Source organism: Jaculus jaculus, chromosome 2, assembly GCF_020740685.1.
Source record: "Jaculus jaculus isolate mJacJac1 chromosome 2, mJacJac1.mat.Y.cur, whole genome shotgun sequence".
Lineage (NCBI taxonomy): Eukaryota > Metazoa > Chordata > Mammalia > Rodentia > Dipodidae > Jaculus > Jaculus jaculus.
Window position 1 is genome coordinate 173,265,915 of NC_059103.1, and position 16,617 is coordinate 173,282,531.

A 16,617-nucleotide genomic window follows, 5' to 3' on the forward strand; every position below is an offset into this window, starting at 1 on the left:
TGGGGACAGGATGACAGCTGTGAGTTTGAGGTCAGCTTGGGCTACACATTGAGTTCCAGGTCAGCCCAGGCTAGGAGACCGTTTCAAAAAAAAAAAAAAAAATCAACTAGGAATTTAAGTAGATAAATAAGAGATAATGTAATTTCACCTGCCTCTGGGTTTAAAAAGTAAAACTTTTTTTTAGTAACAGTTGTTACTACTATTTGTAGCTATCATACATAAGTCCAATAATGTGTCATTTAGTCAAAGTAAGGTTCTTTATTGTACAAACCTTCACCCTACCTGTCCAAAATGCTGGAATTTGATATAAAATACAATTTATCTTACCTATCTCGGTCTCTCCGAGAACCTGCTCGCAAGCCACTACTTCTCCTCATTTCTCTTTCTCTTTCCCTTTCCCGATCTCTCTCTCCTCGGTTCCTTAACCTCTGCATTAAATCTAAAAGAAAAGATTAAACACAGCTTACTTAGATAAATGCAAAGGTGGCTACCTTTAAATTTCAGTCACTGTAAAGAAATGAGTCAGACATGACAGTTCAAAAGATCTTCCTCATATCTGTACTGCTTGTTCCATTCTATCCTTCCTTAGGTTTGAGGACTGCCAGTGAGGTATAGATAAAATATACCAGACACATCAGGGATTATTCACTTTGTCCCCAAATGTATTTTCCCCTTGTCATGTTCAAACTGTGAAATAATACACAGCAACTAGAGATATTTAATGTTACTATAAGTTATGCTGAGATTCTTTAATTAGTTCAAATCATATACATTCCTTCTCAATTCTTGTTATTGTTGTTCTCAGCTAGAGCTCACGCCGACTCATGCTCACTATGTACTCCCATGATAGCCTCAAACTTACAGTGATCCTCCTACCTCTGCTTCCTCGGTGCTGGGTACTTTTTTCTTTTTCTTTATACGTGTCAAGTATGTTTGTGCTGTGATGCTTGTGGAAGCCAGGGGACTTCGGGTGTCTTCCTCTTATCCACATATTTCCTTGGGGCAGGGTCTTTTCCTCAATCCTGAACTGATGTCTACCAGTAAGCCCCAGCAATCCCCTGGTCTCTGCTCCCCACAAGCTGGAGTTACAGATATGTATGACCAAGCCCAGCTTTCTACATGGGTTCTGAGGAGCTGAACTTAATTCTCCAGCCCAAGAGGCCCTCATATTATGTAGCAAGTGTTCTTAATCACTGAGCCATACCCCATCCCCCTTCTCAATTCTTAATTGTGGGGTATGAACCATTAAAGGCCATCAGAATATTAGCTATTATTATTTTAAAGTTCCTAGGCCCAAACCTGCATATGGTATATTGAAAGTGTTTACGAAAGCTACTTCCTGAAATGTTATGGACTACTTAGATCTCTTCATTCAAATCTGCTAATATAAGATATAAGAAGCTGAGTGATAAAAGTGAGCATCAGAGACTGGGGAACTCTCACCATGATTTTTTACTTTCTGTTTTTCTTGCAGCTTATTTAGCATCTGTGGTGGTTGTTTATAGAGCTTATATAGAAGCAAAAAGTAACTTATGTTTAAATTTCAGTTAATGAAAAAAGGTAAGAGATGTAGCCTTTACTATATCCACTTACTTACAAGGCTCAAAATCTTCTGACCTGACTTGACATTCATCATCATTTATCTCCTAAGGTTCTGGAGATATTCATAAAGTTTTAATATTACTAATTATAATCTTGGAAATTAGTTAAGACCCCTAACCCTAAAGTGCTGGATCATAATGAGGGGTATTAATATTCTTAACTTGAAAAGGGAGGAAAATTCCTGCTAAAATTAAAATAGTCTAAGGATACTGATGTAGTTATAGCATTTTCCATTCAAATGTTTATCAATACAAGAGTAAAGAAAGTACTCCAATTTGCTCACTAAACTTTTAGTTAACTTTTTATTGACAACTTACACAGGATGTGCCATGATGATAATCTCCTCCCATCCTTTCTTCCCCCTCTTCTACCCCACCTCCACAAAATCTCTATCATATGCCTTACATATCACCTTCTAAACAAATTAACAAGATGAGAAAAACACAAACTTTTGCCAAAATAAAAATGATAGTAAAAAGCAAACTTAAAACAATTAGGGTGGCCTAATCAGAATTAAATCACACTCTATAATAAAATCACACACAAATATAAATGTATACTACAGTTCTTCTACTATAGGGGCATACAATCAAGATAATCTATGATTTTTGTTATTTGTACTTACTGGTGTGGGTACCTTTGTTGGCATTTTGGATACACTCGAGATTTGGCAGTTTTTCATTTGACAAAAATGCTTGTGCAATGGCTGTGTAAAAGCTTCTTGCTACACCACTACCCTCTCCTGGTTCATCCTTAAAAGTGACTTTTACTCTGTGGACAGCCATTGGTGTAGTAGCACATCTTCTGCCAAAATGATTATTAAGCTGCCTCATAGTCTGCTGAATGAGAAGATCCCGATCCCGATCAACCTAGGAAAACACATGGACAAGTAGGCAGTCAGTGCTAGGAGCCATGGTGACTCATTCTGCATAAAATCTACAAATAAAACCTTACCTTTTCCTTAGTAGTTTAAATACAATAAAAGTGGGGTTCTAACATTCCAAGCAAAACAGAATGTCCCATATTCATTAATTTGGGCTACAGGAGTTCAACTCAATCTAAGCACTTTCTTTCAAAGCTCTACAGAAAATAATATTATAACTGCATCAAAGATAGAAACTTCTTTTCTTGCTCTTTTGAGAGATACTGTTACTCTAATCCAGACTGGCCTGAAATTTATCTGTTGCCTAAGCAGGTTTGAAAATCATGATCTTCCTACACCATCATGCCCAACTACAAATAAGATAAAAGTGTACTAAAATGACAAGCTGGGCAAAGTATTTCAGGTTCTACCACAGACAAGATATTCATGAATAAGTGCATATCACCCACCTAAGATGCTGTCAGGAACTTCTAAAATGTGCATAAAGCAAAAAAAAAAAAGGGGGGGCCTAATATATTACAGGTTCACTGGAAAATAGAATGGACATTGCACCTACACTGGGCATAGTGATGCCTATCTGTAAAACCAGTCCTATGTGAAGTAGAGACTGGAGAAACTGCTGGTGCTCACTGGTCAGGCAGTATGACTGAAAACAACAGCTGCAAATTCAGTGAGAAACTTAAGGAACCAGGTAGATGGACAAAAAGAGGAGGACACCCAATATTATCTTCTGGCCTCCATGTGCATGTATATACCACATACATACACATGCAAAAAAAAAAAAAAACCACAAAGATTAATTACAAGATTAACCAAAATATAAAACCTTGAGAAAAAACTGACAGCAACAACTATAAGGAAATCAGGCATTCTCATACTGATAGAGAGAAATATATAACCAATATGTAAGAAAAGTTGCAGATATCTGGGGAAACTATCATGTATGTGCTCTTTTATTAAAGGTAAGCAAACAATGTTAGTGAAGAAAAGAACTACAACTCATTCCATTAGCAGAAAAGGGACCTGAACAGGTTGCCTACTGAAACCTGTAAGAAACAAAAATAAACTCTCTTCAATAGACAGATGTACATGCTCTTTGACCCAGCAATACTATGTCTCAGAAATCTTTCTTAAATATGAGAAATATAAACAAGGCTGTTCATTATACTATTAGCTACAACAGCAAAATACTGGGGGGGGGGGGGGGGAGCCAAACTTGGTTGCCTAGTTAATACAGAATTTGCTTTACTTTAAAGGGCTGGGAGATGACAATAAAGTGTTTGCTGTGCAAGCATGAACACTGGAGTTCAGATCCCCAACACCCATGTAAATGCCAGGTGTGGCAGCTCGCTTATAATCCCAGAGTCCACAGGGCGTGCTGACTAGCAAGGTTAGCCCAGTTGGTTAGCTCCAGGTTTAGCAAGAGATCCTGTCTCAATAAGTAAGTTAGAGAGCAAGTGAGAAAGATACATACATTGACTTCTGGCCTCCCAAGTACACACACATATTGCACATGTACATACACATACCAAATACGTGCATCCCACAGATACAAACACCACCATCAACAAGCATAAAATATAGTACACTAAGCATGTATGAAAGGTGAAACTTCTCTCTATATAATACTATGACTTGTATCTGTAGAATATACAATTTAATGTAAAAAAATAAAATGAAATAAAATACATAGTGCTTGCAGACGAAGAGCAAATAGGTTAAAAAAAAAAAAAAAAGAACAAGCTGGATATGGTAGTGCACGCCTTTAATCCCAGCACTCAGGAGGCGGAGATAGGAGGATTACCGTGAGTTTGAGGCCACCCTGAAACTACATAGTGAATTCTAGGTCAGCATGGGCTAGAGTGAAACCTACCACAAAAAAATTATTTAAAAAACTGTATTTATTGCTGGGTGTGGTGGCACACCCCTTTAATCCCAGCACTTGGGAGCCAGAGGTAGGTGGATCACCAGTTCAAGGCCACCCTGAGACTATATAGTGAATTCCAGGTAAGCTAGTCTGGAGCAAAGCCCTATCTAGAAAAACAAACATAATATTTATTTATGTTTTTATTTGGTGGCAGGGGAGGAGAGAATGGGCATGTGCTGGGGCTTCTTGTCACTGCAAACAAACTCCAAATGCATGTGCCACTTTGTGTGTCTGGTTCCATGTGGCTAATAAGCAGTTGAACCCAGGTCAGCAGGCTTTGCAAGCAAGTGCCTTTAACCACTGAGCCATCTTCTCAGGTCCAGGAACCAATTTTCAGCCTCAAATATAATTTCATGAAGAAATGGCTGACTTAAGGCCTGTGATAGAAATGCTCACGGAACATACCAGAAAATAACTAAGAAAATTACTGGGGATAATGTCTAAAAAGGCCAAGGGGCCAAAAAAGGACTCAAACTAGTCAAAGAAGAAACAAAATGAGCATTAGTAATAATCTAAATGAAATACATAAGAATGGTTAATTTATGTACACATGGTAAAACTTTATTTTATTTTTATTTTTTGGTTTTTCGAGGTAGGGTCTCACTTTAGCCCAGGCTGACCTGGAATTCACTATGGAGTCTCACGGTGGCCTCAAACTCATGGCAATCCTCCTACCTCTGCCTCCCGAGTGCTGGGATTAAAGGCGTGCACCACCATGCCCGGCTTTTTTTTTTTTTTAAAGGAAATAGCTAGCTAAAATTATTTGGTAATTTTAAAGGACGCTAGGGAATTGTTGTCAACATACAGGATGTACAATTACCAAGGAAACAAATCTCTAGAAATGTCTGTCAGGGATTTTCTAGATTAGGTTAAGTAAGGTGGAAGGACCCACCCTAACTATAGGTGGCTCCATTCCAAGCTGGGGTCCCAAACTACATAAGAAGGACAAACTAGGGGCTGGAGAGATGTCTTAGCAGTTAAGGCGCTTGCCTGCAATGCCAGAGGATCCCGGTTTGATTCCCCAGGACTCACATAAGCCAGATGTACAAGGGGACGCATGTGTCTGGAGTTCGTTTACAGTGGCTGGGGGCCCTGGCCTACGCTCACGCACTCTCTTGCTCGCTCTTTCTCTCTCCTTTCTCCCTCTCAAATAAATAAATAAATAAATAAATAAATAAATAAATGACAACGTAAGCTGGGTGGAGGCAGTTATTAATGCCTTAAGCTCCTGCTGCCATGACGGACTGCAACCTTAACTGTGAGCTGAAATAAAACCTCCCTTCCTTAAGTTACTTCTTGTAAAGTAGCTGATCACAGTAAAGTGAAAAGATAGGAACCAACTATCAGAGAAAAATCACTATTCTGAAATTTTACGAACCCCTTAGTAAATTTACTGATATTTTGCGTGCTATAAAATTGGACTGAATGATATAGATATGAGAAAAATCTAAATACCTTTACCTCTAGTGATAAATCTCTTGACTGCTGGTTTCTCAGTTTTTCCATTTCTCTACGGAATTTTGACTCTTTTACCTCAAAACCACCCAATTCGGTTAGAATCTTTGAAGAAAAAAAAGTATTAGAAAAATTATTCACTGACATATAGTCTATTAGGCCTAGTACAATTTAAAGAGCACAAAATACGTACTGATCCAGGCTCTGCACCAACATCTTCCATGAACACCCTGCCAAACAATTCTAAAGAAAGGCGCCAACGTCCCAGCAGCATATCATGGGAAATCACCATTCCCATGAAGCTACACTGTGGTCTGTAAGAAATTTAAAAGATTGGGGGGTGGGGGAGACAGACAAGTCAGTCAATTTCCCAAATTCACAAGTCCTTGGCCACTAATATTAACTTACTTAGTCTTTCAATATCCTGAGGCCTTGAGTGTTTCAAATCAGATCTTCTCTTATAAAAGGACATTCCCATAGCTACTTGCTTCTGATATCCTCTACATATGTATTCAGTATATTCAGAGCACATGCTACCTTCAATCCTCTCCTCAGAGTCCAATATCCATTACCTCTTACATACCCTCTAGCTTAAACTTTCTTAATGAACCAGTATATTCAAAACATATACTTGTATCACTGATGTTTAATTCACTCAATAAGGATAAAGCTTAATATGGCTCTAAGACAGTGATGTTTCCCCTTGTTTTTTCATTAGTTCCATTTATTTCCATGCTACACAGAATTGAAGCAAATGTTATCTTCTGGGCCTCAAAGAGAGGCTAGCCCAGTCAACAGATCAAAACAACCAAGGCTGGTCTGGAGGGATGGCTTAGGGGTGAAGGTGCTTGCCTGCGAAGCCTAAGGACCCAGGTTTGATTACCTAGTGCCCATGTAAGCCAGATGCAAATGTTATCTTCTCCCTATTCCCCGGAATAATCAAGCCACCTTCTTCACATCACATGTCTTATCAATATCTAAGGCAAACTGCTACTTCAGCTCTTTTCTTCCCTAGCTGGAACTACTAAGGCTTCCTCAAGATGACTTCCTACCTCTAATTCTTGTTTCTAATCTGTTTCTACACATCTTAACCATCTAAATTCAATCATATTCCTTCTAGGAAGTCTAGGCCACTCCAGCATACAAATGATTCCTTCCCTTACATGGTTGTTATGCAATGCACATACAGTACATGCTAGCCGATTATCTTTTTCTGAGTATTTCTGAGCTTCTGCTGTGTGAGCAGAAGTAAATCTGGTACTTCTAGAGTGTGTTGTGTATGTATGTATAAAAGCAGTCAATAAATCTCTCTCTTCTTTCCTCTCCCCTCTCCTCCCTCCCTCTCCTTCCTTCCTTCCCCCCTTTCTTTTTTTCAAGGTAGGGTCTCACTCTAGCCCAGGCTGACCTGGAACTCACTATGTAGTCTCAGGGTAGCCTTGAACTCATGGCAATCCTCTTGCCTTTGCCTCCAAAGTGCTGCGATTAAAGGCATGTGCTATCACGCCAGGCCATGCTTGCAAATTTTGACAAAGTATTATTTGAGATCCAGGGAAAGAAGTCCAAGTTAAGTATGAGTCAAAAATCTAGAAAATTAGCTGGGCATGACAGTGCATGCCTTTAATCCCAACACTCGGGAGCCACAGGTAGGATTGCATGAGTTTGAGGCCAGCCTGGGACTACAGAGATCCAAGTCAGCCAGAGTGAGACCCAACCTTAAAAAGAAATCTAGAAAAATCTACTCTTTTTAATTTGGAGGGGAGGGGAAGGGGAAGGGAAGGGATTAAGGGAAGGAAGGAGAAACACTATAAATATGGGTACAGCAGGACTTCATGCCACTGGAAATGAACTCTCAACCCATGCACCACTTTATGCAACTGGCTTTACCTGGGCACTATGGAATCAAACTGGGGCCAACAGGCTTTGCAAGTTTGCACTTTTAATCTGTGAGCCATATCCCTATCACAGATTATACTCCTTACAGTACCAAGGTGTTGAAGTCTATAAGCAGTTTGATATGGCTATATATTTTAAGTACATGTTAAGCATTAAAAATAGTTCGAAGGGCCGGGCATGGTGGCGCACGCCTTTAATCCCAGCATTTGGGAGGCAGAGGTAGGAGGATCACCGTGAGTTCGAGGCCACCCTGAAACTACATCGTGAATTCCAGGTCAGCCTGGGCTAGAGTGAGACCCTACCTCAAAAAAAAAAAAAAAAAAATAGTTCGAAGGGGCTGCAGGGATGGCTTAGCAGTCAAGGCATTTGCCTGCAAAGCCAAAGGACACTGGTTCGATTCCCCAGGACCCACGTTAGCCAGATGCATGAGGGTGCGCACACATCTGGAGTTTGATTAATTTGATTAATCAATGGCCCTGGTACATCCATTCCCCCCTCTCCTCTCCCCCCCTTTCTCTGTCAAACAAATAAATAAAAATAAAAACAAACTGATAAAGGTTGAAAGTTGCTATGTTTAAAAAAAAATGTGAGAAATTGAATAAAGTGAAAAGAATGTAAATCAATTAAGTCACAATCCAGAAAATTCAATGTTAATATTTAAATATCTGATAATAAATTATGAAATCACTGAATAGTAGTATTTAATTGTATTACTTACATGCAAAATTCTAAACAAAAGTTTATCTTAAAAGTATTAGGCCACTGAGCAATACAAGAGGAACACTTCTTTCATTGAGTTCTTACCTGAAAGATGTAAGAGGTGGCCCTTCACTTTCAGTAAGTCCTATTTCTGCTAATAAACTACTCTTTAGTTGTGCAGCTAAATCGTGAGCAGATGGTCCTGGTTTTGAACTTTCAGCTTCTTCTGTCAACACATTCTGTTCTTCCCCATCCTTTTTTTGTCGATTTTGCATGTTCATTACGTTTTTCAGATTGGCGGCATAAGACATTTTAGTTGGAAGAACCTATGAGTTTTTACATTCAGAAGTTATATATTAGGTAAAGAAATACATATATTGTGTTTCCAATCTGTTAAAACTCCACAGAAATAATATGGATGGTACATAAGTTTTTCTTTCTGGAGCTTTCACTGTGGAGTCACCCTGAGTTCCCTGGCTGGCCACCAACTCCAGCACACTCGCCTGAGCAGGAATCAGATGATTTTTAAAAGCAACCTTTATAATACTTAAGCCTTTTTCATATTTTCATTATTATCAGTATTTCATTCGTCTTTACCACGTAACTTGAAGAATTCTAGTCAATTACATTTTCTTTATGACTGCATTTTCTAACATATTACTGCTTTCTTATGTAAAATAGTATGCAGTGTAAATTAGGCTTTCAAATCATACCTGTATTCTGAAATCTAGATCTGTCACTTAAATATATGCATGACAATTTGCATTCCTACATGAAACTTACATTCTCTCAAAGTCTCAATTTCTTGTGAAAATGCTTTTTCTTCAACATGATTATAAAGATTGAGATATTGGCAAAGACACAGAATTTCTTAGGCATCATTATTAATGTTGTTCATATAATTGATTCAAGCAAGTATCTTGAACCATTGGCCCTTCTTGATGCAAATTAATTTAGCAAGTCAAAGAAAATCTTAAGGGAAAATTACATACACGCACAGCATTCTTCAATACCTAAAAATTTACATTTTCAATTGCACGTATTTTTTAAAATATGTTTTATTTATCTGAGAGAGAGAGTGTGTGTGTGTGAGAGAGAGAGAGAATGGGTGCCAGGGGATCCAGCTGCTGCAAATAAACTTGATGCATGCGCCCCCTTGTGTACCTGGCTTATGTGGGTCCTGGAGAATTGAACCAGGATCCTTTGGCTTTGCAGGCAAACACCCGATCTCTCCAGCCCCTCAATTGCATATATTAATCAACTTTCTGAACCGATAAAAGCACTTGATAAACAACTTTATGGATTAAAAGTAGCCTGGAAAGCAAGTTATGCCAACACTGTATTTTTTTTTTTTACTTTCCTCTTTTGAGGTAGGATCTCACTCTACCTCAGGCTGACCTGGAATTCACTCTGTATTTTCAGGGTGGCCTTGAACTCATGGCAATTTTCCTACCTCTGCCTCCCGAGTGCTGGGATTAAAGGCATGCACCACCATGCCTGGCTTAATGGAGTTTCTTTGTTATGTCTAATGAAACAATATCTGACATATATTATTTGGGGAAATATTCTGAGTTAATGTAGTGCTGAGACATATTATCATTAGTAAATACTATCTTACCTCAAGGCAGTTTCTGTCCATTGTAACTTCTACTAAGCATTTGCCACTATTGGTAGATGAAGAATAAAGACCCTGACTTGGACGGCCAAAAAGATCCTCCTTTCTAGCATTTGGCTGGAATTTTAACAGACATATTTTAGTCATATTCAAAGTTTAAAATAAAGTTAATTGGAAAGAAATATTAAACTTATTTAGTTCACCTGTAACAAATGTGGCTGATCAGCCAAGGGAATAGCTTCAGCCAGAGGCACTTCAAATGGATTTGGGGGTATACACCCAAGGAATGTCATAGAGTCTGAACGTCGGAAAAATGGATGATTTTGGCCAGTTTCTGCAGGAAGAGTGTCATCATCCTTATCATTCAAAGTAGCACCTAAACACAAAAAAATTAAAAATTAGAGAAGTGTAATATAATATTAATCTGTTCAATTCAAGATTCTATCTCATAATCAACAAGGGAAGGGCTGTAGCTCCAGCGGTAGAGGTTAGCACAAGCTAGACCCAAAGTTTGACTTCCAGCACCACAAAAGAAAAATTAGTAAACCAAATTTTGATTGAGCTGGCAATTCAAAATCTAAGTACATATATCTTACAACAATAAATGTAAAAAAAAAAAAAAAAAAAAAAAAAAACAGCAGCAACTGGATAAAGATTTCTGATATCATTCTCTTTACATAGAAATTTAAGCCTGACTGCAGCTCCCTTCCTAGGTGTTATTCAGGACTGCACTCACTGGTAATTACTGTAAGATGTAACCTGAAGCTGAAATCTAAGCATGTGCATACCAGCAGCACACCAGCCCCAACTCTTCCCTAAGAGAAGACAATTAGTGGTACTTAGTGTGCTGTGGAACTAAGTAAACTATGGTTGGGTTCTCAAAAATGTAGCAAGTGAGCTGAGCTGTCTTCCCCTCAACAAAAATAGTGGTTGAGAAAAAGCTGACTATTTAACCTAATTGTAAAAATCTTTAACTCCCAATTGAAATGATAGCGGAAAACTACAATTTGGCTTTAGAAGACCCTCAAATTGTGTCATTTCCAAACTGTAGGATGAAATTCTTTAGTTTGCTTTAATTTTCTATACTCAGGAACTAGTCTCACTCTAGCACAGGCTGACCTAGAATTCTCAATGTAGTCTCAGGGTGGCCTTGAACTCACAGTGGTGCTGCTACCTCCGACTCCCAAATGCTGGGATCAAAGGCATGCATTATCATACCTAGCTATTTTCTTAACTGAATCCATTTTGCATCAATAGTAACAGGGCCTTACTAAAATTTACTTTTAAATGTATTACCTACTTACTTCACTTAAAGTAAAGGTAAATATAGGGCTGGGAGAAATATAAGGATAAAAAATAAAACATTTCTTTAGTTCATCCTTAATTTATGAATGTTTAATGTAAGGATGAATAAAGAAAAGGACAGAAAGAGTAAGAAATGGGACACAGAGGAAAACAAGAGGAATTCCCACCCAGACAGAAAATAATGAAGCTAAAAAGCTTGAAGGGGAAATACTGAGGCAGCCATTTCTTGAAGTAGATTAGTAGATTTTCTGTGCACTAACTTTGATTGGTGTCGTCATCATTTTCATGTTCCGAATCTTCATTGTCAATACCCAGTTCCAAAAGTTCTCGCGTCCTTTAAAAAAAAAACAAGTTAGTCACTTTATTTTATTCTATTTATTATTTATGTGGGAGGGGGGTAGGGTCTTGCTCTACCCCAGGCTGGCTTCACAATGATTCTCATACCTCAGTCTCTCAAGTGCTGGGATTCAAAGTATGTGCCTCCAACTCAACTAAGTCATTTTAAATGAAATATTTGTGCAATATGAACAAGACCAGAGGTTAGAGGGAATCTAAGCAGAAGATGAAAAGGTCACTTCTTTGGTATCCAATCTATACCTAACACTATTATATAGCTGAGTAATGGTGAACTCATCTACCTAATACATTACTGTAACAACATGGGCTCAAGAGAAACAAAAAAAATCACTTAAAGGCTGGACATTAAGTCAAGTCCATTTTCAAACATGTCATTGTCATTTTCAAAAATGTCATTGTTCTTACTCCAAATTCTAAACAAGCAAGTATTTCTTAAACCAATTTCAAGGCAGGTATACCTTTTGCGTTCCAGTTGAGGAGTGTCCAACGTTGTTTGTTGATTCATTGCTTTAATCCAATATATAAGGGCTTGAAAAACATACGCAACATGTTTCAATGAGCAAACATCCAAAACTGGAAGGACATCAGAATGCTCATCATTATGAGATCTCATTAAAGAAAGGGCATAATTAAGGAAGTCTCCTCGAGCAGACATCATTCCCTGACGGGCACTAAGCAACGTGGCACGTCTATAGAAACAAAAAGAAATGGAAGCGTTTACAAAAAAACAAATTAAATTATCATAAATACTTAAGTGAGAACATTTATTGATACCCATTAAACCTATGTGCCCTACTTTAGAAACACGACTATTGCTTATGATTTACATCCCTAGATTAAAGGGTCCCTATTCCTGCAGTTTTAATTGGTCTGGGGTAAGGCCCTAAAATCTATTTCTAACAAGTTTCTAGATAAGGTTGATGTTGCTGTTTTGGGAACCTTTTTTGGGAAACATTGCCTAAAACTGACATCTAGTGCTGGGTGTGGGGGCTCATTCCTGTAACTGCAGCACTCAAGGTACAGGAAATGGAAGGATGGTGAATTTTGGGCAAGTCTGGGCTACATTCAGGCCAGCCTGCTAAATGACAAGACTATTTCAAAAACAAACCAACCAAAAAAGGAGATGGGGAAAGGGAAGGAGGAAGAGAGAAACCACCAACAACACAAAGTACAAATACAAACAGATGAACTGAACTTTTATCAAAATCACAAATTTTTGTACTTCTAAGTACACCAACAGGAAAGTAAAAAGAGCCGGGTGTGGTGGTGCATGCCTGTGAGTTGGAGGCTACCATGAGACTATATAGTAAATTCCAGGTCAGCCTGAACTAGAGTGAGACCCTACCTAAAAAGAAAACAAAAAGGGAAAAGCGGAGGGAGGGAGGGAAGGAGACAAAAGGAAGAAGGGAGGGAGGGAAGAAGGGAGGAAGGGAGGAAGTCTTTGAAAATATCATGTGCTTATTAAGAGATTCATAAGAATATATAAAAAATTATACCATTTATTTAAAAGAAAGACAAGCCAACTGAAAACTGGGCAAAAAATCTAAATAGATAAATCGTCAATTTGCACGTGAAAAGATGATCCTGTATCAGTAGCCATTAGTAAAATGAAAATTAAAATCAGATGGAGGGTAGGGAAATGGCTGAGCAGTTAAGGTGCTTACCTGCAAAGCCTAATGAGATAGGTTTCATTCCCCAGTACCCATATAAAGCCAGATACACAAAGTAGTGTATGCATTTGGAGTTTGGTTGCAGTGGCTAGAGGCTCTGGTGTGCCCATTCTCTTTCTGTGTGTCTACCATTCCTTGCAAATAAATATTTAAAAAAAATTTTTAAAGCAGATGAAGCGCAGTATGGTGACTCAGACCTGTACTGCAGGGAGGGTGAGGATGATTTTAAGATCAGGACCAGACCCTGCTGGCTTGCCCCATTGAGATTATTATGTCATACCCACTAGAATGGCTGTAATCAAAAAGACACGTGTTGATAAAGATAACAATTCAAACATTGTTATTCTGAATATTTTTTCCCTGTTAAAAAGTCTGGCAGCTTCTAGAAATTAGACAATTACAATATGATTAACCAAGGTTATTTCTCAACTAGGTAATACACACAAGAGGACTGAAAATATACACAAAACCCTGTACACAAATGTGCATAGCAACATTAACACTGAAAAAGTAGAAGTGATCCAAATGTCCATCAGCTATGATTAAATAAAATGGTATGCCCAATATTAGGGGAGAAAAGAAGCAGTGAAGGTAGTGATTGATAAACATGAATGACCCACAAAACCATTATGCTATGACTGATGCCAGCCCTGAAAGACCAAATACTGTATGATTCCATTTACATGACTGCCCAAAATCCACCACAGAAATGAGTGTAGCTAGGATGGAGGAGGAAATGGAGAATGATTACTAGGAGGTGTAAGATTTCTTGTAGAGATTAACTAAGAGGGGAGTATCTGCCTGTGTTTAGTCATTTGATAAGCTGCCAGACTAATTTCCAAAACTGTTGATGTGTCAATGAATTGCACACTTTAACTAAGTAAATACAAACTATGTGATTTATGTCTCAAGAGCAATGGCACGTGGTGTGTGTATGGGGGGGGGGCAGTGGCACAAGACCACCACTAGTCAAGATCCCTTATAAGAATTCTGTGTTCTTTAGGACAGCGGACTACATACAGCCCACGAAGATGGAAGTTTTTCACTTCAGAATAGGAAAGTGCTGCCTCCCAAATCTTCATCTCTATTCCAGGTATCTCTACTAACCAGTTTACCCAATTTGTTCCCAAATCCCAAATGTTCAAAAACAAGTGTGTCTGCTGTACTCTTTGATTCCAAATAATTAGGAAAATTAAAGAGAAAATTCAAATACAACCCTTTCTCCTCCTGCTCTGTCCCTTTACAGGGCCCTAAATTGTTGACACGATTACAATGCTTTCTCTCCCTCCTTATCCTTCACTGTCCTACTTTAATAACTATTACCTCTCTTATAGTCTTGTTCAGTTTTCTAAGAGTCTTGTCTTTCTTTGCTTTAGAATCTCCTCAAAGCAACAATGTTAGTTCCCCTAAGCCAGAGTGAGAAGCAAATCTCTGAATTACAACTTCAGATACAAGCACTTAAAACTATATGGCATGGTTGTTCTTCATCAGTTCCTTGTTGGATCTGTTTCTTAGTCCTGAACAGGGTTACTTTATGGCTGAACAAAGTACATAACAATTACATGAGATATATATTCTGACTATGACTTAAGAGGATGAGAAAGGTAGAGAAAATGTAAGCTATGAAACCAGAGTAGCTCTGACATTTACACATACTTTTCTTCTTCCTGCATACAGGTATATTACAGACCAAAAAAAAAAAAAATCATTCCATAAAAAAATGAATATATGTATGTGTGTGTATACACACATACACACACACACACACACACACACACACACACACCTTAAAAAGGGGAGGTGGTAGAGTGGGGTACTAATAAAACAAAGACATGAAGTAACAAATCCCAGGAGGCTGAGGTAGTTTAAGGGCACCCTGAGACTACACAGTGAATTCCAGTTCAGCCTGGACTAGAGACATACTTTACCTTGGGGGAAAGGAGGAGGTAGAATGCTACTTTATTTAATTCAAACTAAGAAGGAGAAGCTAGAGTCCTATATGACATAGTGCATTTTAAAAACCTGGGATAACATATCTTGCTTCAACTGCACATCAAAACCAAGTAACACAGATATTTATTTCTTCCTTTACTGTAAGGTGAAGTCAAATGCTCAAATGTAAAAGGATGTAAGGGCTCTATCTCAACACACAAGTACATATAAAGAATGCCTTGAGCTGAGGAAATGGCTTAGCAGTTAAGACATTTGCCTGCGAAGCCTAAGGACCCCGGTTCGATTCCCCAGGACCCAGGTAAGCCAGATACACAAGGGGGTGCATGTGTCTGGAGTTCGTCTGCAGTGGCTGGAAGCCCGGACACGCCCATTCTCTCCTTCTCTCTGGCTCTTCATCTCTCTCTCTCTCTCAAATAAATAAATATTAAAAAAGAAAGAAAAAGAATGTCCTACCGTCTGCCTTCAAGGGTTCGTAAGCTAGCCTCTTCTCGAGCAGTCATCCTCTCTCTCCGTGCTGAATTCTGAGAGGCGTGAAGAGGATGATTTGGATGTCCCGGATCACCAGCAGATGCTAATGCAGAACCATAACGTAATTGAGCTTCAGTAGAATCCATAATACTGACCATCCAGTTCCACGTGGGAATAAGCTTTTCTTCTACATAGTTCTATGAAGATCAAACTAAAATAGTCAACACTATCCAAACAAAGCTAAACCTGATACAGTACTAGCATGTCAACATTTAAGCATTTGAAATATCCCCATTATACTAGAATTCTCATGAATGACAGCCAAAAAATAGATCTACTTGAAAGAGTTAACTTTGCAGTGGTTTCATACCTGTAGGTTTACTGCATCCTGGTAAGTCAATTTCACAGCTGCTGGAATCTGAGAGTATACTAGGTGATTATACTTAGGGATAAGGCCCATCAAGTCCGAGATTTGTCGGATGACAATGCTGTAAGCCCTGGCTAAACTGCTTGCAGACGTTAGGTAGCTGCTGGCATTGCTGGCTTCAAGAGCAGCTGCTGCCGCTGCAGCACTTGTACTGATGGTGCCACTCCGACGTAAGTTTGAAGGATCAATATAAATCAAACCTGCGGAACTTGCTACGAGGAGAAAAAACAATTACAGTGAGCTAACGTCAGCTGCTAACTATGCCTCTGACACTGTCTATGCTTAACAAATCTAAATGGTCAGTAACATGTAAGTGAGCAAAAGACCTTTCCTTGACTACACTAATTTGGTGAGTGGTGTGTT

General features: G+C 38.6%; 1 protein-coding gene across 5 annotated transcripts in view; it reads right to left on the bottom strand.

The window, feature by feature from the left end:
• Ubr5 (ubiquitin protein ligase E3 component n-recognin 5) overlaps positions 1–16,617 on the bottom strand; it is a 158,411-nt gene that overhangs the window by 18,525 nt on the left and 123,269 nt on the right. For all 5 annotated transcript variants that reach the window (XM_045144166.1, XM_045144168.1, XM_045144167.1 and 2 more), the window contains 11 exons: positions 16,198–16,466; positions 15,813–16,024; positions 12,195–12,425; positions 11,640–11,713; positions 10,278–10,450; positions 10,078–10,191; positions 8,565–8,785; positions 6,061–6,181; positions 5,874–5,972; positions 2,228–2,471; positions 328–439 (listed from right to left, as the gene is read on the bottom strand). In XM_045144166.1, the coding sequence (XP_045000101.1) occupies positions 328–439; positions 2,228–2,471; positions 5,874–5,972; positions 6,061–6,181; positions 8,565–8,785; positions 10,078–10,191; positions 10,278–10,450; positions 11,640–11,713; positions 12,195–12,425; positions 15,813–16,024; positions 16,198–16,466 (1,870 nt within the window). The remainder of the gene's footprint in view (positions 1–327; positions 440–2,227; positions 2,472–5,873; positions 5,973–6,060; positions 6,182–8,564; positions 8,786–10,077; positions 10,192–10,277; positions 10,451–11,639; positions 11,714–12,194; positions 12,426–15,812; positions 16,025–16,197; positions 16,467–16,617) is intronic.